The sequence below is a fragment of the Onychomys torridus genome, chromosome 5, assembly GCF_903995425.1.
Source record: "Onychomys torridus chromosome 5, mOncTor1.1, whole genome shotgun sequence".
Taxonomy (NCBI): domain Eukaryota; kingdom Metazoa; phylum Chordata; class Mammalia; order Rodentia; family Cricetidae; genus Onychomys; species Onychomys torridus.
This window is the reverse complement of record NC_050447.1, coordinates 65,202,178-65,225,467: the sequence shown is the minus strand read 5'-3', so window position 1 is coordinate 65,225,467 and position 23,290 is coordinate 65,202,178. Positions and strand designations below refer to the sequence as shown.

The window sequence follows — 23,290 nt, the reverse complement described above, 5'->3', positions numbered from 1 at the left end:
TAACCATAGTTGTCAAAGTCACTGCCTACATGTCCAATGGTTGAGATGCTTTACCTAAGAGTCCATGTACACTGGGTGAAAACTTGTTTGTAGGAGGGATGTAGATCCCCAGAAAGTCCACATTGACTGGATGCTTCTTCCACACGTGATGCAGCAGAACAGAAAAGGACATCTCCTTATTCACAGTCAGAGTCACAGATTTTCCCTTCTTCACGGAGATAAGCACCCTAAGTGAAAGTCAACATAGAATTAGATTCTAGATGCTTCCAGAACAGACATCTTATTAAATGTTAAATTATTTTCTGTATGTGTGTGCCCATGCATGTATGCATGTGTGTGTTTTACAGTACACGAGTGCATGTCAGGAGGACAACTTGCAAAGGTTTGTTTTCTCCATCCACTAGGTGGGTCCTGAGATTGAACTCAGGTAATCAATCTCAGCAGCAAGTGCCTTTACACACTGAGCCACCTTGCGAGACTCAGAACAGACTTTTTTGTTTGTTTGTTTTTTAAGGTTTTTTTTTGTTTTTGTTTTTGTTTTTTTGTTTTAAGCAAGTCATTCTCAGCCTAATACAGACTCTCTGTTGAGAACTTCACCATGTTGGTGCTATGGGATAATGCATGTCTATAACAATAAGTGAGCAGGTCCTAATAGGAAGACACTTTTGCATTAAATGCTACCATATTGCTGATGTAGTATGATTCTGATGTAGTCACCTACACATTTCCATGGATGGATCTGCTTACTGATGCATCACACACATGTATTGAGCACTTACTGTATGCCATGTACTGTGGCTTGTCACTAAGGCACAGTGAGCTTTGAAAACAATTCCTGGCACCAGGGATAACATAATAGATGAGAGCAACTTCCCCTAACCTCGACTTCCTTGTATTTAAAATGATGACTGTTCTCTGCTGATGCTGAGCCTGGGCTGGCTTCTGCAGCCATGTTCCAAGGGCACATGGGAATCAACATGGAATAATACTTGCCTCTGATTCCCAAGATGAGCTGTATCAGACCAGGACAAGTGAGATGTAAAAGAACCATAGCTCAGGGTGATGGTCTCTGTGCTGATTTCTATTTTCAAGTCTTCTTTTTGGAAATAAAATCCCAGTTTTCCAAAGTAGGTTTTTAGTTTTCCATTCTCTGCCTTCTTGGCACCAATAAGCTGACCATTGACTAAAATCCCTGTCAAAGAAAAGATGCTTTCTCTCTTGTACTTCACATGTCGGCACCATAGTTTGTATTTATAAAATTTGACAAGTTGAGAAAAAGTTTTCATAGTACAGTATTTTTCTTTATAAAATCTTATTTTACAGTTAACATTTTATATGTTTTAAGCTATAATTGCTTGAAATGCTTAATATATACAATTTCTCACTAATCATAAAACTTTTAAAACTAAACTATCTAATAAACTGAAAAAGAAAGGAATCCCAGGTAGTCACAAGGAAGCATGGCCATCATGCAATTAGTTAATTCAAATATAATCTGCTTTTATGTTACCTGATTCTGGATCAGACACCAGGCTAAGGATTTTTCCAGGTTCTGAGTCAATATTGAAACAAATGTTCTTTTGGCTTTTTGGCAGGTAAATGATGAAGTGGGGATCATTTTCAACTAGAAAATATACAAGGAAAATGTAAGCAAAATTATAAAAAGGAAGATGATTTCTGTCATTGTTTTTTGAGACAGGATCTAAGTTTGTAGCCCAGGCTGTCCTTGGATTTGTGGTCTTCTTGCCTTAGCCTCCAGAATGCAGGATTACCGGCATGCATTAGCATTAACTCCTAGTATTTCCTTTTATCCTTCACACTGTATAGTTCATGTCAAGTGGTTACCCACTACTTGGCTCAATGATTTATGTCAAAGCTGGGCACTAGAGGGGGTTGTTAAACTGTGGAATAACAGCTCCTTTATAAAGCAACTATGTTAATTTTTTCCTTCTATATAAATACAATGTGATGTTTTGAATAAGAATGCCCCCCTACCCAAGTTCATCTATTTGAATGCTTAGTCACCAGGGAATTGCACTACTTGAGAAGGATTAGGAAGTGCAGCCTTGTTGGAGTAGCTGTGGTCTTTCTGGAGGAAGTGTGTCATTGGGGCTGGGCTTTGAGGTTTCAAAAGCCCAGCCTGAGTATCTCTCTCTCTTCCTGCTGCCTATGGATCCAGTTGTAGAACTCTCAGCTACTTCTTCAGCACCATGTCTGCCTGTGCGTCACCATGCTCCCTGCCATGATGATAATGGACAAAACCTCTGAAACTGTAAGCAAGCTCTCAATTAAAGGCTTTCTTTTTACAAAAGTTACTGTGTTCATTGTGTCTCTTCACAGCACTAAAACACTAAGTTTGCTTGAATAAAATTGTTTTATGGGAGACAACGGGTTATTTCTGCCATCCTACTTTACTGAAATCTTATCAGATCAGTCAACAACATCCACTCAGTCCTACCATAATGGAGTGATGTGTTTCTAGGCAAATGGAATGGAACCCATGCTTAAGCTAGTCAGTGTGGCTTTAACTTTTGGTAGGGTTGAAAATAGGTTAAAGATCTCCATGGCAACTTTATACATTGTAGATGAATTTCTAAATGATCTTTTAAAATAAAAAACATGGAGCAAAATACAGGGGTGAAAGCCTTAGATCAGGGAAATAGGGAAGAAGCTACCAGCCAACCTTACCTCACCAACTCCGCAGCTTCCAAATGCCATGACTTCCTGTCTACCCACGCCTATATGCTTTGCTATTCTGCCATCTGATTTGCTCTCTCTATTCAGCTACATCACTTCCTCTTCCTACCCAGCTCTGTCAATTCCTGTCTGTCTGTACAGACCTCCAGACCTCCATGGTTAACAAGTTTTGGAATTTAAAGCGTGTGCCACCACACTTGGCTCTGTTTCCAGTGTGGCCTTGAACACACAAAGATCCTGCCTGCCAAGTGATAGGATTAAGGGCATGTGCTACCATTGCCTGACTTCTTCATTTACTTAAGTGGCTTGCTTTTTCCTCTGATCTCCAGGCAAGCTTTATTTATTAAAACACAAATAAAGTATCACCACATTTCAGCACAAATAAAATATCACCACAATACATTCTTGAAATTCGAAAGTTTATGGGCCAAACATTAGCTAGACTTTGTTGAATGTCTGCCTATGAGAATCTTGCTTTATATAACTACTCTATAGCCATTACCCCATATTGCAGGTGGGATAACTGAGACCAGAGACATTCCAGTGTGTAGCTCATGGTCACGTGGGAAGAATTTGACCCCAGGATGGTTAGGATGGTCTGATTCAAGGCCAGCCTTTTTATTGGATCAAACAGCAGACTAGAAATGTGGAAGAAGCTTTGTAGTTTTATTGGGAAGATCATTTTGAAATAGGCTGTCTTGTCCTTGTTGCTGCAAAAGCTTTACTCTGCAGAGTAACAGTGTGCATGGCTCACACACTGGACATCATAGGATGTCCTGTTCTTGGGAGCCATTTGCTGTACAAGCCCTGCACACTAATCTTCCACACAGGGTCCCTAGCAGGAGTGTGACTATAAGGAGCATTATCATCAACAAAACAGAAATAGCAAATCATTTGGGGCCACAAATAATACTGTAGTGATATTTTAATTGTGTTGAAATGTGATTTTATTTGTATGTTAATAAATAAAGTTTGCCTGGAGATCAGAGGTCACATATCAAGGTCACATAGCCATAAGCAGAAGTCAGGAGGTGGTAGCACACCCTTAGTCCAGGTCACATGGCAGGCAGCGTCTCTGTGTGGTCAAGGACACAGCCAAGCGTGGTGACACGAGCCTTTAATCCCAGTACCAACCATAGAGACCTGGAGGTCTGTATAGACAGGCAGTGGCAAGGAAGTCATGTGGCTGGGCTTAGAGCCAATGAGAAAACAGAACAGGAAAGCAATAAAAGCCCAGGTTAGGCAGGAAGAAGCTCTCTTGTGTGGGAAACTACGGCTTGGTGGTAAGCTAAAGGGTAGTCAGTGGCTCTTCACTAATTCTCTGATCTCTTCGGCTATTACCCCTATATTTGGCTCTGTGTTTCTTATTTAGTAAGACTGTTCAGGATTTTGTCTACATAATACTTTCAGAGATAGTTGCAGGTAGTGAGACAAAGCCACTTAACATGTTTACCCTAAGTCCTCACTGATTCCTTATCACAAACGGATGCTTGGTGTGTGTAAAAAAACAATCAGTCTCCCCCCCCCCCTCCTGCATGCGCTGTACGTGATATGAAACCTAGGGCTTTGAATGTACTAGGCTTGTGCCCTTTCATGGAGTGACACTCTCAGCCATTCTTTTATGAGATAAGGTATTGCTCTGTGGTCTGTGTTCCCCTCAAACTCAAGGTTCTTCTGTCTTCACCTTGAGTGCTGGGATGAGAGGTACCACCCACCCAGTCTGGAGTTGATGTTTTTAATCATTTTATTTTATTTTTATTTATTGTTCTTTGAGACAGGGTTTCCATGCTGGCCTTACACCTATGATCTTTCTACCTCAGCTTGGCATTGCCAGCCTATGCCACCATGGGCCTATGTCTATATGGAGCATGCATGTGGAAGTCAGAGGATAAGTTGGGCTAATCTCTTCTCCTACCATGTGGGTTCCAGGATCTAACTAAGGATATTAGGCTTGTTAGTGAGTGCCTGTATCCTCTGAGCCACCTCACTGGCCCATCTGAAGTTTTTTTGTTTTAAATATGAGAGTCTATTCAAGAGAACCTAGAGATTTGTACTTGTATTAGCAACAGGAACTAAGTAGCCTTCCACTTCCATTTCAAACAACCCAGATGCTCCTGGCCCATGGGACCTTCCCTATGGAGGGTGCAGAAGCACTCTTAGAATGTCCAAAGTCTGTTCTCAAAGAGAGAGAAGGATGCAAAGTGCATACAGGCTCCAGGGGCTTCCAGGAAGTAAGAGAGAGTGACAAAGTCAGGGAACCCCGGAAATTGGGGGGGGGGGGGTGGGGGAAGCCTGGGCAAACCCTCAGCTGCATTTGCTTTTTGTCAACTTGGACAAGCACTAACCACAGAGGTGCAGCTGTGGATAACACTCCGGGTGTGTTTGGATCATGGTAACAACAATGCCTAGGTTCCTTGTCAGACTTGGAGAGCTGGCTTGTGGACATTCAGAGGTTTCTGATGGGTGATCCTATGATGTCATTCTGTCCGCAGATGATGCTCACACCTCCATTTGCTGAATGTGCATTTCACAAAGGCCCATGGAATTTAACTGTATGTGTGTAAACCACAGATTCCTTCACCTCCAATCATCTTTCCCCACACATGAATCATTGTCTCTGCCCTATAAATGTCCTCAAGCCCTAGGGGGTGTGGCTTTGAGATCTTTGTCTCCCGTCTCCCCATATTCAGCCATTGAGTGAGTAAACTTTACTTTTTGCAAAGCTGATTGTTTTGGTAATGGACTGAGTGCCTGTGGCTCAAAGAGCAGTTTCTGTTAATTGGGGGTGACAAGAGGTGATGCATTTACTCCTACGTTCTCCAGGTGGCGCCTTTGTCTCACATGTTGAGAGGGACTGGGTCAAAAAGGTTGAGGACAGCACCAAGGAGCCTCAGTGCCCTAACTCTGCAAGAAATACATGTTATTGGCTTTCAGATGATCCCATTTGCTATTTGTGCCTCCCACATGCTGTTATGCAGTAGACAATGATACATCTGGATAAAAACCAAAATTGATCATTCAATGATAACATCCACTTACTGAGCAACTAGGAAGTGCTTAACCAATCAAAGCTGTTCATTCAATGTGAAACCATACTCCACCAGTGCATTCCCATGAGAAGAGCATCTCTTTGATTTCAGGGGGTTCACTTCATACAGTGGGAAACAGTGCTGGGTATGGATTTGTCCCCATGCAAATTCATATCCTGGGGCCACCCCTCAAAACGTGGCAGTCTCTGGACATGGAACCCTCGTGAGTTCCTTAGGTTCCCATGAGGTCACAGAATGAGCTCCTGATGCCAGAGTTAGCGCCCTAACAAGACACCGGAGCACTCCAGTCTCAAACCGTTTTGTTAGGACAGCTGCAGTAAGCTACTTTGTGGAGCTGTTGCTCTCCATGAAAGGCAACAATGAATGTAAAAATCACCTAGTTTCTTAAGACATGGTGATTCTATTAATTTATGGAAATTCGCACAGGATTCTGATGGGTTGAGAAGGGAGAAAGGCTTTTACCTCGAATCACATGTGGAGGCGGAGTGGACTCAAGTGGCTTCGCTCCTACTGCAAGCATGGCCGTCACTGGTGTCGGGGATGGACTGGCCCACGATGGGATGGAACCTGAGGCAACCTTGGTGCCATAATACAATGCACCTGTGTAGAAGAACCCACATCCATTAATTCCCAAGACACTCTTCCATAGAAATTTCACTCAGTTTCAAGAATCTGGGTTTTGCATCCTCTTCCCTCAACCAAAGGTTCTCAGCTAAGGTTTTTTTTTGTTTTGTTTTGTTTTGGTTTGGTTTGGTTTGGTTTTTGGTTTTTTGAGACAGGGTTTCTCTGTGTAGTTTTGGTGCCTGTCCTGGATCTGGCTCTGTAGACCAGGCTGGCCTCGAACTCACAGAGATCTGCCTGGCTCTGCCTCCTGAGTGCTGCACCACCACCTGGCGTAAGGTTTTATCTACCATAAAATGCAGGTAGATAAACACAGTGCTAGTTATCAAACCCAGGGTCTCGATCATGCAAAGTAAGCACTCTACTTCTGAGCTTTAACCCACAACCCCCTCTTTTTATTCAGAGCCCCCCCCCCTTATTCCCTCTGGCATCACACTGCAGAAGCCTGTGATCCAATTCTTCTAGTACCTAGGACTCTAAATGGGTCTTCAGTAGAAGGAACTGTTCTGCTGGTGTAGTGACACATGCCTACAATCCCAGTGCTCAGGAAGTGGACACAGGGGGACAAGGAATTCAAGGTTATCCTTGGCTAGATAGAGAGCTGTTATCATTGAACCCTCTGGAACAAAATTAAAAACTCAGAGGATCATTGTAGCATGTGGCAGTCACTCTCGAGACCAGGCAAGACTAGGCATCAAGAAGACGAAGGAGGGAATCTAATCAATTCAATCAGAGGTCCTCTTAGCCTTGGGCATTTCTGGAGACTTCCTATGGGACATAGACCACAAGGATGACTTTCAAGGCTGTTTCTAGGGCCCCAGTTTCCATATATACTCTTTAAAGAAGTGTGTGTGTGTGTGTGTGTGTGTGTGTGTGTGTGTGCACGCATGCGCGCGCACGCCTGTGATAGAGGGGTATCTGGGTGTGTCTGTCTGTATATATACATGTGGGTGCACATATGTGGGGATGTCAGGGGTTAACCTTGAATGTTGTTTCTTAGGAGCTGTCCACCTTGTGACTGGAAACAGGGTTTCTCATTGGGACCTGGGGATCGATGATTTAGGTGGAGCTGGCTGGCTACTAACCCCCAAGAATTCCTTTGCTTCTACCTTGAGGTGCTGGGATTGCAAGTGCATGCCACCACACCCTGATTTTTAGGTGGATGCTGGGTATAGAAATCAGGTCCTTATGCTCGCAAGACAATTGTTTTACTGACCCCGCCATTTCCCTAACCTTCTTTTCTAAGTAATTCATGAAGTTCCTGGGCTTCCCCGTTGAAAGTCCCCAGGAACCAGAGTGCCAGCCAAAATTGTGCAGTGCTAAGAAAGACTCTAGTGACACAGGAGTGACTTCTTTCTTAGCAAAATGGTTGCCTGTCCCATACTTTCAATGAATTAAAGAACGGGGTTCGGAGAGATGGCTAAGCGGCTAAGTATGCTTCTGCTCTTGCAGAAAACCTGAGCACCCAAACTGGCAGTTCACAACTGCTTGTAACTCCAGTGCCAGAGAATCTGATGGCCTCTTCTTCTGGCCAGCATGGATACCAGCACACACGTGGGCATGCACTTACACAGACATGTAATAAAAATAAATCTTAAAACAAAATGATTGGAGAAGTACATTGTCCAATGATAAATCATTAAGGATTTCTGGTTTTGCTTTTTTAGAAAGTTGTTTATTTATTTATGTTTTATGTGTGTGTTTGCCTGCATATATGTCTGTCCACGTGCATGTCTTGCGCCCACATAATCCAGAATATATTGGATCCCCTTGGAACTAGAGATACAGATGGTTGTGAGCCAACATGTGTGAATCAAACCTTGATCCTCTGGAAATGCAGCAAGTGCTCTTAACTACTGAACCATCTTTCAAACCCCTCCTTTAGTTGGAGACAGGGTCTTGTTATGTAGTCCAGGCTAGTCATGAGGCACTAGGCAGCTCAGAATGGCCTGAGAGATCAAATCCCCCTGCTTTGGCTTTGGGAATGCTGGGATTTCAGGTGTTCATAGTATGTCAAACCAAACTGAAGGAACAAGCTTGAATATTTACAGGCACAAGCTGGGAGCAAAAGATGGATCAGAGATGGGGACAGAGGCTTTGGGACTTCAACATAAGACAGGAAGGCCACTCTGTATTGTTGCCTCATGAGGTCCTAAAGCACTGACCTGAGCAGCAGGAATGGTCCTGCGGTGGGGAGTCAGCCAGCATGCGCTCATTCCCAGCATCGTTCTCAATCACCATGGAAGTAAGTGGAGTCACAATATGATGGTCGAGAGACATCTGCAAGATTGTTTTTGTGATTTTCCTTTTGATGGCAGCTGTAGGAGCCAGACTTCTGCATTCAGGAGATAGATTGAATAACATCACTATACACAAGGGTGAACTCAGGCCCCAAACCTCTCCACTCGCCTTTCTGATAATCAGCCAAGACCTAAGCACAGGGTAGGGTACCTAAGGCAAGAGGCAAACAGAACTAACTGGCTTCAGGAACACTAATACTTTATCTAGCTATGTAGTCTCAGGGGAATATTTTAAAAATTACATTTGTTTTTTTTTTTGTGTGTGTGTGCACAGTGCCTATGTAAAAGTCAGAGAAAACTTGTGGGAGTTGGATCTCTCTTCCCATCATGTAGGACCCCAGTATCAAACTCGTATTGGCAAGCATGGCCACAAGCACCTTTATCTGCTGAGCCATCTCACTGTCCTCTCAAGGGATTATTCTATCTATCTATCTATCTATCTATCTATCTATCTATCTATCATCCATCTATCATATATATATATTCAAGACAGGGTTTCTCTGTGTAACAGCTCTGGCTGTCCTGGAACTTGCTTTGTAGACCAGGATGGCCTTGAACTCACAGAGATCCACCTCTGCCTCCTGAATGCTGGTATTAAAGTCGTGTGCCACCACTGCCCAGCTTTTCAAAGGATTAAGTTTAAAGATTTATTTTTTTTTTCAGAGCAGTTTTAGGTTCATAGTGAAATTGAGTAAAAGGTACTGAGGGTATTCCATGTTTCCCATGCACCCATAGCCTCCTAGATTACAGAATCTTATGCCAGAGAGGTACATCTGAGACAACAGATGAACATGCATTGACATATATATATAGTAGTTTACACTGGGGGTTACTTGTACATCCCATGGATAAATAAATATAACAGACCTGTCATCACAGAGTCATGTAGATTAGTTCCTCTGCCCTAAAATGCTCTATGCTCTACCCATCACCTGAAATCCTAGCCACTGCTGACCTTTCTACAGGGCTTTAAAAATCAATATTTAACTTCCAGAGCAACTTCTCTGTACTTTTAGGTATGGCCATTGTACTTCTGTCCTAGGGGTAGGGATATTTCTTTTTTCAAAGCCACCACTTATACCACATGTATTTAAAAAAATATAATCTTATTGACATCAGGGATTTTCTTTGTGAGTCCAGTTATATGGTGGTTACAATTCTTGTAACCTAGTTCAGTGACCTTGGTCCATCTTCCCAAGAATCTGATAGGAGGTGAAGTGGGAACCTCGCAATCATAAGTTCTAGCAAAGATGCCCCTGAAACACTGGTGGCTGCGGTCAAGGCTGCTCTAATGAGAGGATTTTGTTAGAGAGTTGAAATGCAGAAGCCAGAGATGGCATAAGTGTCAAAGAGCTGGTCCTTGGACAACACTGTAATCGCACAGTCATACATTTTTCCTTGGACCTGTTTTCAAGAGGAAATACAAATGGACTGTTGACATGTACAGCAAGTTGGCTAAATCTAGCAGGTGAACTGAGTGAAAGTCAAAAAAGGGTTGTGTGGTTATGTGAAATAGACAAAACAAATCAATGGTGACACATATCAAAATAGTGGCTTCCCTGGATGTAGAAAAGGAGACCCTCTGTAGTCCTATATCTACAGCAGGATGGCCATTACATTTTATATATATATAAAATTAATGCACTCCACACATTCACATATGTTACATTTACATTTTAAACATTAAAAAATTATGTGTGTAGGTGTTTTGTGTGCATGTATGTCTCTTTGCACCCCATAAGTTCAGTGACCACAGACATCACAAGAGGGTATTGGATCCCCTGGAACTGTAATTACTGAGAGTTGTTAGCTGTCATGTGGGTGCTGGGTGCTGAACTTTACTTCTGAGCCATCTCTCCAGACCCCATATATTACATTTTTAATAAAAAGAAAAGAAGTAACTCAGATTTAGTTAAAGTTCTAGGAACCAGTCAGTAATATTCCAATCCCTCCATTAATTTGATACCTTTCTCAGTTCCAAATACTTTTTGCTTATGACTTCAAATATCCCATCTGCTGTTTTGTTTATAGTATGGGAATTGTACCCAAAACCTCATGTATGCTAGGCAAAGGCTTTCACACTAAGCTATATTCCTAGCCTTGACTTCAAATATTATAGGTGGGCATTTCATGTTTGTAAATCTCCATGGTATACACTCTTCTTGCCTTACCTCTCTGCTAGCAGTTGATTGATCGTGAGATAGGCCCATAGTTTTTTTGTGAAGTCAGGATCTGCATGCTTATCTTTTGATAGAAAATCCTCTAAGTCATCCATCTGACTCAGGGTTTCCAAGACCAATTCTGTGTTAGCCTGGATAGAGGAAGCATCAGTTGATGGACAACCAGGGACCAGAATTACAGTTAAATCATCTGCTGTAAATGTACTTTGGGGTTAGACAAGGAAGAGAGCATCGGCTGGATAGGTTAAGTGCACAAACCCCAGAGACTGTGGTTGGGATTGGGAGAAAAAAAATGAGGTTTTATTAGAATGGTTGAAAAGATGATAGACATGTGTCATGCCTTCCCTTTCAACTCCTGATTCTGTCCCACACACAAGTGGCTGGGGATGCAGAAGGTTAGCTTGTTACCACAGAGACAGAGTGCAGTTGGGGACCAGTTAGGATTAGCTTGTTACCACAGAGATAGAGTAGGGGACCATCAGAATTAGCTTGTTAACACAGAGACAGAGTATAGCAGGGGACTATTAGAATTAGCTTGTTACCACAGAGACAGAGTGCAGTAGGGGACCAGTTAGGACTAGCTTGTTACTACAGAGACAGAGTGTAGTAGGGGACCATTAGAATTAGTTTGTTACCACAGAGACTGGGTGCAGTGGGGACCAGTTAGGATTTTCGGAATAAGCAGGGAAGGAGAAGTACCGATGTTGCAGTGATGATGCTCTGAACTTCAGCCACTTTACTCGGATCAAATTTTCCTGCCACTACTATCTCAGAACCTCCAAAGTAGTTGTGGAAACTGTTTTGAGTGACATCTGTTACTGATGCCTGGGGGTAGTTGAACTGAACATTCCTCAGCAGTGGAGTGGAGACCTGGTTGTAAAATTTCTAGAAGTCATAAGAAAGAAAAAAAACACAAATAGTTATTTTTCATACTACTTTGTAGCTCTAAAGTATTTTTCCCTGAGGTTTCTCACTTTTGTAGCAGATAACTCTTAATTTATTTGTATGGACCTTTGGGATGATGGACATGCCTGTGGTCATGAACTCTGGGCCATAAGACAAAAACTTGTTGTTAGGAAATTACCTTCAATTTAAGAGCCAAGAATTTCTCTCCTTTCTGTTATGATCAGAAATTAAAGTTTGTGGGCATTCATAATACAGTTTACCTGGGTTGAAATATTCTGAATTAGAACTATATCTTCTAGGTGTCCCGAGCTTCAAATGCTGTGCCTGGTGTTAGCACATGAAAGAGGATATAAAGCTAACTGTTTTCTAGTCTGAAGTCTCTCTCTCTCTCTCTCTGATCAATAAATAGATAAAGACAATTGGTATTGAAAGTGTAAAACTGTAAGTTTAGCTCCCTGGCTTCAGAATGGCCATTCTAACTGAAGAGAGTTCACTGAGAGGTATAGAGTTCAAGAAAGGGAAAGTGTTTAGTGGCTCCCTTAAACTAACAGTGTGAAGGTTTTGTGTGTTAATTAGAATAAAGTGATTTTATTTAAAAATCCAATAAAATAAACAATAGTGAGTGTGTGTGTGTGTGTGTGTGTGTGTGTGTGTGTGTGAGAGAGAGAGAGAGAGAGAGAGAGAGAGAGAGAGAGAGAGAGAGAGGCAGACAGACAGACATAATATTCTTAACATGTAGCCCTGGCTAGCCCAGAACTTGCTATGTCCATAGGCTGGCCTTGAACTCACAGAGACCTACTTGCTTCTACTTCCTGAATGTTGGGATTAAAGGCATTTGCCACCATGCCACCCAACATGTCTCTCTTGTTTAAGGAAGCTTCAAGAGCATAGTTTGACTTGGTTTACATTATAGAAAGGATAAGCAAAATGCCAAGGCAATTCAAAGAGAAAATAGGTGGCCATGACAGTGGGATAAGCGATTGCTCATGGGACCAGGAGGCTGGCAGAAGATGGAGGTTTGAGAAGGCCTTTTGTTTCAAGGAGCACACAAGTGTTTGGTTTGGCCCTGGTCTTACTGTTTCACGTGCCACTGCCAGTGCAGAAAGCAGTGATGGGAAAGCATGAGAAGGCAATGAACAGTCACTGGGATTTGAAGAGCAAATGCGGCTGCAGCAAATCTGAGCCAAGTTCAGCTGTCTCCTGAGGGAATCGGTTCCGGCAGTGGGATCATCTACCTTGAGCTGAGAGGATGTGTCCCGGTTCCCATAGATCCGTTGAGCAATACCACGGTTTTCATTGGACAGTCTCTTCAGAAAATCATAGTCGACATCAAATCCTATCCCCAAACTAAACAAGGAGATGTTATCTTGGATGTTCTGCTTCACATTTTTCTGAATTTTGGACAATTTTAGTTCACCTGAAGTTGGTGATGATAGAAAGGCAAGAGGGACCAGAAAGAAGATGATAATTAGCAAAACTTCTCAAAGCTAAAACTATATTTCCCTTTGACCCAGGAAGACAAAATTTAGATTTTTTTGTTTTTTTGTTTGTTTGTTTGTTTTTTTTGAGACAGGGTTTCTCGGTAGCTTTGGAGGCTGGCCTCGAACTCGCTTTGTAGACCAGGCTGGCCTCGAACTCACAGAGATCCACCTGCCTCTGCCTTAGAATTTTTTTTAATGGATTCACTCTTTCGTTAAGAATTGAAATGGGGCAGTGATGCCTATCCACATTATTTGGGTATAGTGACATTAGAAACAACTCAAAACAAGTGACCCCTAAGGGAACTTGGTTAAATTATGGTGCAACTGGGCTGGGGAAGCCTGTGCAGCCACTCTATGCATTCATATTGAGTAATCTCCAAAAGCATTCAGAAATTTAACTAGCACATAGTAATTCGGTGTAAAATGGGGTTTGTTGTGGCATTATGTACACGCACATAATGGATTTCAAGTGTATTCACCCGTTCCCCATGTTTGTCCCTCTGTTTGCTTCTTTCTCCTTCCAGCTAGCTGTTCTTCTACTTTTGTGCTCAAAGACACGGTGTCTTTGTTTGTGAGTGTGAGAGAGTGAGAGGTATATTCACATGTGTGTGCAGGTGTTCACGCCTCCGCCATGCACACAGAACCCAGAGGATGACACTGGGTCCCTTCCTGTATCATTCTCCACCTCATTGCCTGGAGACTGGGTCTCCCACTGAACTGGAAACTTGCTGTGTTGGCTGGGCAGGCTGTCCAGTAAGCTCCGGAGAGCCTCCAGTCTCTGTCCCCACAACGCTGACCTTACAGGGATGAAGAGCCATGTCCAGTTTTTTAAGAGCATGGGTTCTGGAGATTCAAACTCAGGTCTTTATGGTTATATGGTAAGTACTTATACCCCTAAGGAATTTCCCCAGCCCCATCAAAGTATTTAAATAAAAATAAACCATTTACTTACTTTGTGTATATTAATGGTTTGCCTGCATGCGTGTATGTACAATATATGTGTCTACTGATCTTGGAGGTCAGAAGAGGGCACTGGATCCCCTGGAACTGGAGTTAGAGATGGCTGTGGGACACCAAATAGGTACTGGGGATCAAACCAAACCTAGCTCCTCAGAGGTAGTTTTAAAAAGGCAAAAATCAAAGTAAATGGCTATCCTTATAAATAATGGAGCATCCTTATATATAATACATGAATGAATTTGTGTGTGTATATATATGTATATATACACATACACACAAATATGTGCATGAAGTAAAATAGGAATGCACTAATGTCTCAGGAAGCTAGTAGCCAGAGACTAACTCCAGTGCAGAAACTGAATGATTAGGAGACAAGAGTAAGAAACAGGCATAATTTAAAAATATGTATTTCCTTTTATTCTTTATGATGTTACTCAAAACTTATACTAAAAAATCTACAAGATATAAATGGAGAAAATGGCGGCTCCACCACAAACACATAACACCTGCTCAGGTTGGTCTCAGTACTAACGAAATGATTGCTCTTCATCCTTCGGAAGTCCTGGTTGCTATTGTGAGCATTGCCTCCCATACTTTCCTTTTATCCAGCTGTACAGCACTGGTTAGATACCATCCACGAGTACCTGACAGCTCATTCTTGCCATGCCAGCTAGCCTTCATTATTCCTAATACTTGTCAATATAAAGACACAAATAAGAATAACAGCAGGTAATAGAAACAGGGAGATGCTGAAACCATTTGGGAGATAAGAAAAATGATTTATTTAAAGGTGTGCAAACCAGCAGTCATTTTTCCTGGAAGAGATGTGAAGAACAATAGAGACTACATTCCTGTGGGAACTGAGATAAATACGGGCCATTCACCACTCCCATCTACCATCTTTCCAGACCTAATGTTGAGGAATAAATGCATTTCCCAGCATGCACTAGCAGTTCTCACAATACAGATTAGAGCTCAACCTTAGCTTTCTGAGCCTGTTCTGTGGGGGAGAAGCAGAGGCGTTCAGGAGCAATGATGATGGGTGGATTAGCACCTGACCATGTGTGGGAAGCTTTACACCCCTAAGGACTTTGTCAGGAACTCACCCTCAGATGCTTCCCCCTTTCTGCTTGGTAACACTGCTGAGATGGTGTCCTAGTCTGTTTTTGCACATCTCTGGATATTTATTTCCTTTGAATTTTGATGCCTTTTATCTTTCATCAGTTCTCATTATGCAAAATTAAATATTCTTACACAAAGATTTAAAAAGCTTGCTCCTGGGTGCTTCTAGGTCAGGAGACTTTCTTGCAGAGGCACGGTTTAAAATGTTTTAGAAATGCACATATGCATCATTACAGTTCCCACAGTAAGCAAATGACATTCTTAAGAAGCAGCAGTGAAGACATTTGTCAATAGAAACCAGAAGCAATACTCACCCACGGTGGGATCACCATCAGAAACCAAAACGATCAGAGAGACTGAGTCGGTGCTCAACAATCCCAAGTTATTGGCTTCATTCAAAATGAAAATTGCTCGCAGGAGTGCCTCGTTGATATTTGTGCCTGTTAAAGTAACATAATGCTTGCATACACACACACACACACACACACACACACACACACACACACACACACACACACCCCACAGCTTGGATTCAGGTTCATCTGTCTACTAACTACTTATGCATAATTTGCTCAATATTAAATTCATTTGATTGCTTTCTACGAGACAAATTTCTATGTCCATCAAGATTTTACAGTGCACTAAGTTATTTATTTTAGACTATTCCCTTAAAGACAAATAAGCCCTTTAAGGCATCAGCCTGTCATCTTGTAAAGCAATAAACTTAACAATCTAAATGACCTTGCTGAGATGCTCTGGAAGGTATTTACATTTTACACACGCATACTTATATTACATACATAGTTAACAAGGAAGCCTAGAATTACCTCATAAACTTTTTTTTTTGATAAAATGACAGACTGTTTAAAGACTTATTTGAGCTATATTGGGTTCTATTCTTTCTCCACAAACAGTATTCATTTTTTAAAAAAATAAATACATTATTTAATGCAGACTACTGCAGACTGGGCAAATATCAGTTTGGTGAAGAATAACAATTTTTGGTTGTCCTTGCTGAAGACAAGGTTTTACTGTATAGTTCAAGTTCAAGGCTGGTCTTGAACTAACAGTTGCCCTGGGGGACACTGAACTTGCAATTCTTCTACATCAGTCTCCTAAATGCTAAGATTGGACGACCTATCCCAGCACTCACCAGGGACTATGATTCTCGAGTCAACCTAGACTGAACCTTCTGTAAGCTTCCCTGTAGACTCTAGACCAAACCCACTCACCTCCACTAGGCTGGATTCTCTCAATGTATCTCTTGGCATCTGCAATTTGTGTTTTAGTAGCTGACACTAAGTCATTTCTCCAAGTTCGAACATTATGGTTGAAATCAACCACAGAGAATTGGTCTTCGGTTCTTAGGTCATCTAATATGGTCTTCATTGCCTCCACGGTCTATTTCAAAAGAGAACCAAGAGAGGGCTCATCACATACACTTCAAGCCAAAGGAGGGAGATATTAGGAGTCCCATCACTGCTCCATCCATCTTCCAAGTGCTGATTCCAGCTCAACTTATAAAGAAAACTTTTGCCAGTCACGGCAGCCAACACAGACCCGTCCCTTATGTTCTAAGCATGTTCTATTGGACTTTGGATACTTGAATTTCCTGTCTTCTAAAATACACCATTTTGACTTATTCTACTGTAAGATAAGCAATATGAATTTAGGCCTTCCCTTGGACTTTCTGACACATAGTACATACTTCACAGATATTTGTTGAGTGAAGGAAGAAAGGAAGGAACAGTGAACAAACATTTGTTTTAGAATAATGATGTTTAACTGGAGGCAACTGTTCCCTCAAGAAACAGAGGGCAATATATGAAGTCACTGTGTGTGTGTGTGTGTGTGTGTGTGTGTGTGTGTGTGTGTGTGTACATGTATATGTGTTCATGTGGAGGCCAGAAGTGAACCTTGAGTGTCATTCCTCAGGTTTGTCATACCTTAGTTTTTGAGAGAGGGTCTTTCATTGGCCTTGTTTTCGCTGATTATGCTAGGTTGGTTGGCCTGTGAGACTCAAGAACTTGTCTCCCGAGTGCTGGGATTATAAACACATGCCACCATGCTCGATTTTTTTCACATGAATGTTGGAAATCAAACTGAGGTCATCATGGGTACTCAGCAGAGATGTTAGCAATTATCCCTTCAGCCCTGGTGTAATTTTTAACTGTCACAACTGCTGTGGAGGTTGTACTACTGAGATCAGGTGGGCAGAGGCCAAAGGTGCTGTTCAACATTATGAAACACGCAGGACAGCCTCCCACAGCAAAGAAGAACCACACTAGATATCAATAGCACATTCACAGAGGACCTGTAGTGCAGTATAAGCCCATGTGGGTAGGGATCATCCAAGACACCCACTTCTTTCGGGTTGTTACCGAGTAGCATTCACTTAACAAGGTCAAAAATAGGTTTCAAAGAAGGACTAGTTAGTTGATTATTCAAATTAGTTGGCTTAATGGGTAAATTAAGAAATTACCTTTGGGCGGTGGTGGCACACACCTTTAATCTCAGCATTTAGGAGGCAGAAGCAGATGGATCTCTGAGTTCAAGGCCAGCCTGGTCTACATCGCAAGTTCCAGGACAGCTAGGGCTACACAGAGAAACCCTGTTTCAAAATGCACCCTTCCCCCCAAAAAAAACCCCAAACACAAGACAAAGCAAACAAACAAAAACCTCATTTGTTGTTTTGAATTCCCCCTATCCTGTTATCATAGATAAGGTTAGATCTCTGAACTAGAAGACATGAGACAGGATAACCACCCAAGGAACGACAATGTAGACAAAAATGACAGACTAAAGTCTGGGGAGATGGCTCTGTGGATAAAGAGCTTGCCTGGAAGGTATGAAGTTTTGGGTTTGGATCACCAATACTCATGTAAAAACCAGATGTGGTGGTGGAGATAGGCAGATCTTCAGGGACTCACTGGCCAGCCAATCTAGCCTAGAAGGATAAGCCCTGGGTTAGGAGAAAAGACTCGGTTTCCAAAGCTAAAGTGCAGAGTAATGGAGGGAGATACCAAAAGCTCACCTCTGGCCTTCATGTGCACTAAATAGACACAGACACTCAAACGTACATAATGTGTGCATGAATGCACACACATGCACACACACACACACACACACACACACACACACACACACACACACTAGGCATGTGAGGATTTTAAAGTTACTTGTGACTAATGACAATATACTAAAGCCAAACACCATGTTGAGACATGATCAGAGTGAGAAGACATTCTATAAGGAAGGGACTTTTCAAACGGCGAATTAAAAAACAAGAGAGGGAAAAGAAAGAGGAAACATGGAGGAGAAAAGTTTTTTTTTCTTTCTTTTTTTACAAGGAAGCATCGATTTTGGTATAAGCCCAGTGGACATACAATAACCTCACAACATTGGGAGGGATTGACTCCCTCAGTCAGTGAGTACCTGGGAGTACAGTTTCTGAGTGTTAGCCCAAAGTCGGGAGTCAGAGGGAACACTGAATTACTGCATTATTAAAAGACAACCACAGAAGGTAAGACTCAGTCCTTACCTGTTTCATCTTTATTCCCCACATGGAGCCACTAACATCAATGACAAAAAGGATGTTTTTGGGAATTGGGTCCAGGTTCTCAGGAGCAAAGAAGTGCACAAAATATCCATTAAATACCTGAAAAACAAAACATATGTCTGAGTCAGAGGATGACCCGTGTTTGGAAGGTAGGGATCAGAGGCCGGAGACTACAGAGGAGGTGGAAGGCAGGGAACGGAGGCCGGAGACTACAGAGGAGGTGGAAGGCAGGGAACGGAGGCACACGTCCCTGAAGACGAAAACAAGAAGTCAGGTAGAAACTTGGCATGTGGCCATCTTTCTCTTCTGATGTTTCCCTTGCACCGCTGTTCTGGGAGTCTAAGCCCTCCCACCCCACTCTGTTTCATTCTGCCCTATTACACTTCACCCAGGCTTTACCTCAAGCCCCTGTCCAGGCACTCTGCTCATTGGTGGTAAATCAGGTAGTCTCTGCCCTCACGGGTCTCAACCAGTGAGGATAGACAGCTAACACGTGTTTTCAGCACAGCATGCTAAGCGTTATGGTTAGGAAGGAAGTCTCCAAAGAAATAGCATCCCCACTGGGCCCTGGGAGATAAGTTTAACACAGCCTATCATTGTGGAACATTGTGGAAGCTGGACTCGGTGAGGAGAACAAACACCTAAGTGTTGGTCAACTCTAATTGTTAACCTGATGCGATTTAGAGTGATCCAAGGAGAGAGTCTCAAGGAATTGTCTACACTGGGTTGGCCTGTGGGCATGTCTGCATGTGTGGGGTTGTCTTAGTAAGTTAACTGCTGTGGGAAGACCCAGCCCACTGTGGGCATCACTATTCCCCTGAGAGGGGGATTCTGAACTTCACAAGAGTAGAGACGATTGGCTCAGCTCAAGCAAGTAAGCAAGGGAGCATGTGTGCATCCATCTCTCTGCTCTTAACTACAGATACGATATGAATAGCAGATTTAAGCTCTTGCCATTGTGACTTCCCTATTTCTTTTCTTTTTTTTTTTTTCATTTTTTTTTATTAAGAAATTTTCTACTCCCTCCACATACTATCCACAGATCCCCCCTCCTCGCTCCTCCCACCTCCAGCCCTCTCCCCCAAACCACCCTGCATCCCCACATCCCCCAAATGGAGGTCTCCCATGGGGAGTCAGCAGAGCCCAGCACACTGAGCCTAGGCAGGTCCAAGCCCCTTCCCAATGCACCAAGGCTGTGCAAGGTGTCAAACCACAAGCACCGGATTCCAGAAGCCTGCCCATAGACCAGGGACAGATCCCGATCCCCCTGCCTGGGTGCCCCCCAAACAACCGTCTTCCATATCCAGAGGGCCTAGTCCAGTCCCATGGGGGCTCCACAGCCACCAGTCCACAGTTCATGGGCTTCCACTAGTGTGGCTGGTCATCTCTGCACATCCTAACCCAGACTCAAAAGAACAAACATAGTATGTGCTCACTCACAAGTGGATACTAAATGTGAGGGAAGGGATGGCCAGTTGGCAACCCACAACTTCAGAGAGGTTAGCTAACAGGGATGACCTTGTGAAGGAGAAGTGGATGAGATCTGCATGAGCGGACTGGGGGTGGGAGGGTGGCAGAGGGCGAGGAGTGGGGGATGAGAACATAGGGAAATGGGAGGGTCAAGCTGGAACAGGGACAGAGTGGGAGGGCAGGGAGGAAGATACCATGACAGAGGAGGACATCATGGGAATAGGAAGAGGCAGGGTGCTGGGGAGGCTCTCAGGAATCTATAAGGTTGACCCCACCTTGGTCTCCTGGCAGTGGTCCAGAGGGTGCCTGGACCAGTCTACTCTGGTGACCAGCCTAGCAAATAACCTAGCTGTCATCATAGAACCTTTGTCCAGTGACTGATGGAGGCAGATACAGAGATGCATGGCCAGGCACCAGGCTGAGCTCCGAGAATCCAATTGAAGAGAGAGAGGAGAGATACTGCAGGCAAGGGACGTTGTGACTCCCCTGTTATGATGGACTATAACTTGAAATTTTAAGCTGATTAGAAATAGATCCCTTTTCTCCCCTAAGGTTTATTTATTTATTTATTTTATTCTATCTATCTATTTATTTATTTATTTATTTATTTATTTATTTATTGGGGTCAGGGTATTTTTATCAGAGTAACAGGGATGAAACCAGGACAGCATGCCACCATGCCCAGATTCTTTACATATGTTCTAGAGGTTGAACTCAGGCCTTTATGTTTGCATGGCAAACACTTTAACAACTCACCAATCTCTATAGATCCTTTTACTTGGTTGTTACGACATAAAGGATAATTCTTGGATGCCTATCAGAAAACTATGAACCTAGTCTCTTCTCTGTATCCTGAACACTTTCCTTGACAACTAAAAGTGACGCACAAGCCAAGGAGTTTGTTCAACTGCAATGAGATGTTTGGCCTGGAGCCAGTCTGCACTCACCTCAAGCTCCCCAGCCTTCTCTTCTCTGCTGACATCATACATCACCACCAGCTCTCCATCCACTGCCGTCTCAGTGCAATTGGGGCATTTCCTTTGCTGTGCTACTGTGGGCTTGAAGGAGACATGTGCCTGCAAAGGACAGGGACATCAGAAGCTGATCTTTACTCCAAGATCCTGACACCTGATCATGCAGGCAGGAGAACAGCATGCTGACAGCATCCATTGGCCTAATATCTATGGAAACGACAGCAACGGAGCTATTGAGTGGAGTATCTGACAAACTGTGGTGCTGGATGCCAGGTACCAGGCCTTTGCAAAAGAGATTCAAAGAATATTCCTCCAGATACCGTAGATAGAATGGCACCCAACTCTGGAAAGAGTCTGTGTAAGTTCTGAGATGACGCTGACCTTTTCATAGTTGCTCGTTATTGGCCATCAAGGCAAAGACAGTTAAAATGAATATTTCTTGTGATGATTTATGAAAATTCTCCATGTGAAAGTTGTCTCTAACTCCTGGTCAAGTAGATGACTTGGGGAAAAGAGAGGTCCCAAAGTGGGCAAAATCATAACTAGAAGTGTTGCTTTATTATTTTAATATTTATTTTATATTTAATAGGAAAGACACTCTAGCTTTTGACCTCAGCTCAGACCACTCTTTTTTTTTTTTTCTTTTCATTGCCCAGAGCACAGGAGGAAAAGAGCCAGGACCTAGTGACCACTCAGAGAGCTGGCAAAGTGCAACGCATCGTGTACCTTCTGCTGTCCTTTGGATATGACTGGAACACCTTGGAAGTGGCCTTCAAAAGTGTCAGGAACATGAAGAAATCTCATCCCTTGAGGTTCAACAATCCACACGTTCACCTGAATGACAGAATCGAAAGTCTTTAGAGACTTTAAAGCAGGAAGTAAAGTTACGGTTGAGCCCTCTGACGCCTTTTCTCATCCCCCAGTCTCCCCAGCATGGTTCCATGGTCACTCTGGAAAGTTCCCTGGATAGGATTTATCTCACTGCAGTGGCTAACTCCTTTCTAGCAACTCAGTAGCTCTCTATCACTTCATACCTCCAGGATTTACTTTCCCTGTGGTTTAGATGTGCAACTTAGTTTTTTCCCCCCCGTGGCTGTGATAAAATACCCTAAAAAGAACAACTTAAGGGAGCCAGGGTTTGTTTTTGCTCACAGTTCAAGGCCCAGTCCATCATCATGGCGGGGGAGTGAAGGCGGCGGGAGTGTGCTGAAGCAGATCACATTGCACCCAGTCAGGAAACAGAGAGGGATGAGTGAATGCAAGCTGCTATGCATCAATATGGCCCCATTTAACATGGTCCAGGATCCCCTGCTCCGGCATGTCCCCACCCACAATTATGTCCTCCCACATCTGTTAATATAATCAAGATGATCCTCAGCAGGCATGACTAGAGATCCTTCTCCATGTGATTCTAGAATCTGTCAAGTTGACAATTCACACTACTTATCGGGACATGACTTTACTATGCCTCCCGGAGGTTCACACGCTGGAAACTTGGCCACTGGAGTGGCAATAGTTGAAGTGGGTGGGCCTCAGGCTGGAGATGGCTCAGTGTGTAAATAGCTTTCCCAGGCAATCATGAACATCTAAATTCGAATCCCCATGACTCAGATCAAATCTGGGTGTGGCAGCATGTACTTATAACCTCAGCACTGGGAGATGAAGACAGGAGCGTCCTGGAGACTCACTGGCCAGATAATGAGCTCCAGGTTCAGGAAGAGACCCTGTCTTGAAAAATAAAAAAATGTGGAAAGCAGTAAGAAGACACCTGAAGCTAATCTTTGACCTCTACCTGCACACACACAGGTGAGTGCACCCATGAACACATTCAAACACCTCCTATACACACAAACAAGACACTGGGCCTTATGCAAAATAGTTGGGTATCACCTTGGGAGGGATGAATGGTGGTATTGTGGAGTGAGTTAGTTCTCAAGACAGGAAATTGGCATAAAGGGAGGTCACTCATA

The 23,290-nt window shown here is 43.0% G+C and overlaps 1 protein-coding gene across 1 annotated transcript in view; it reads right to left on the bottom strand.

Annotated features, from left to right (window-relative positions):
- Positions 1-23,290, bottom strand: part of Itih2 (inter-alpha-trypsin inhibitor heavy chain 2) — a 37,112-nt gene that overhangs the window by 2,386 nt on the left and 11,436 nt on the right. The window contains exons 7-19 of the mRNA XM_036186786.1: positions 22,047-22,154; positions 21,294-21,422; positions 18,859-18,975; positions 16,550-16,718; positions 15,632-15,757; positions 12,990-13,171; positions 11,548-11,733; positions 10,840-10,979; positions 8,534-8,703; positions 6,210-6,347; positions 1,511-1,624; positions 994-1,192; positions 55-227 (exon numbers count right to left, since the gene is read on the bottom strand). Coding sequence (XP_036042679.1) covers positions 55-227; positions 994-1,192; positions 1,511-1,624; positions 6,210-6,347; positions 8,534-8,703; positions 10,840-10,979; positions 11,548-11,733; positions 12,990-13,171; positions 15,632-15,757; positions 16,550-16,718; positions 18,859-18,975; positions 21,294-21,422; positions 22,047-22,154 — 1,951 coding nt within the window. The remainder of the gene's footprint in view (positions 1-54; positions 228-993; positions 1,193-1,510; positions 1,625-6,209; positions 6,348-8,533; positions 8,704-10,839; positions 10,980-11,547; positions 11,734-12,989; positions 13,172-15,631; positions 15,758-16,549; positions 16,719-18,858; positions 18,976-21,293; positions 21,423-22,046; positions 22,155-23,290) is intronic.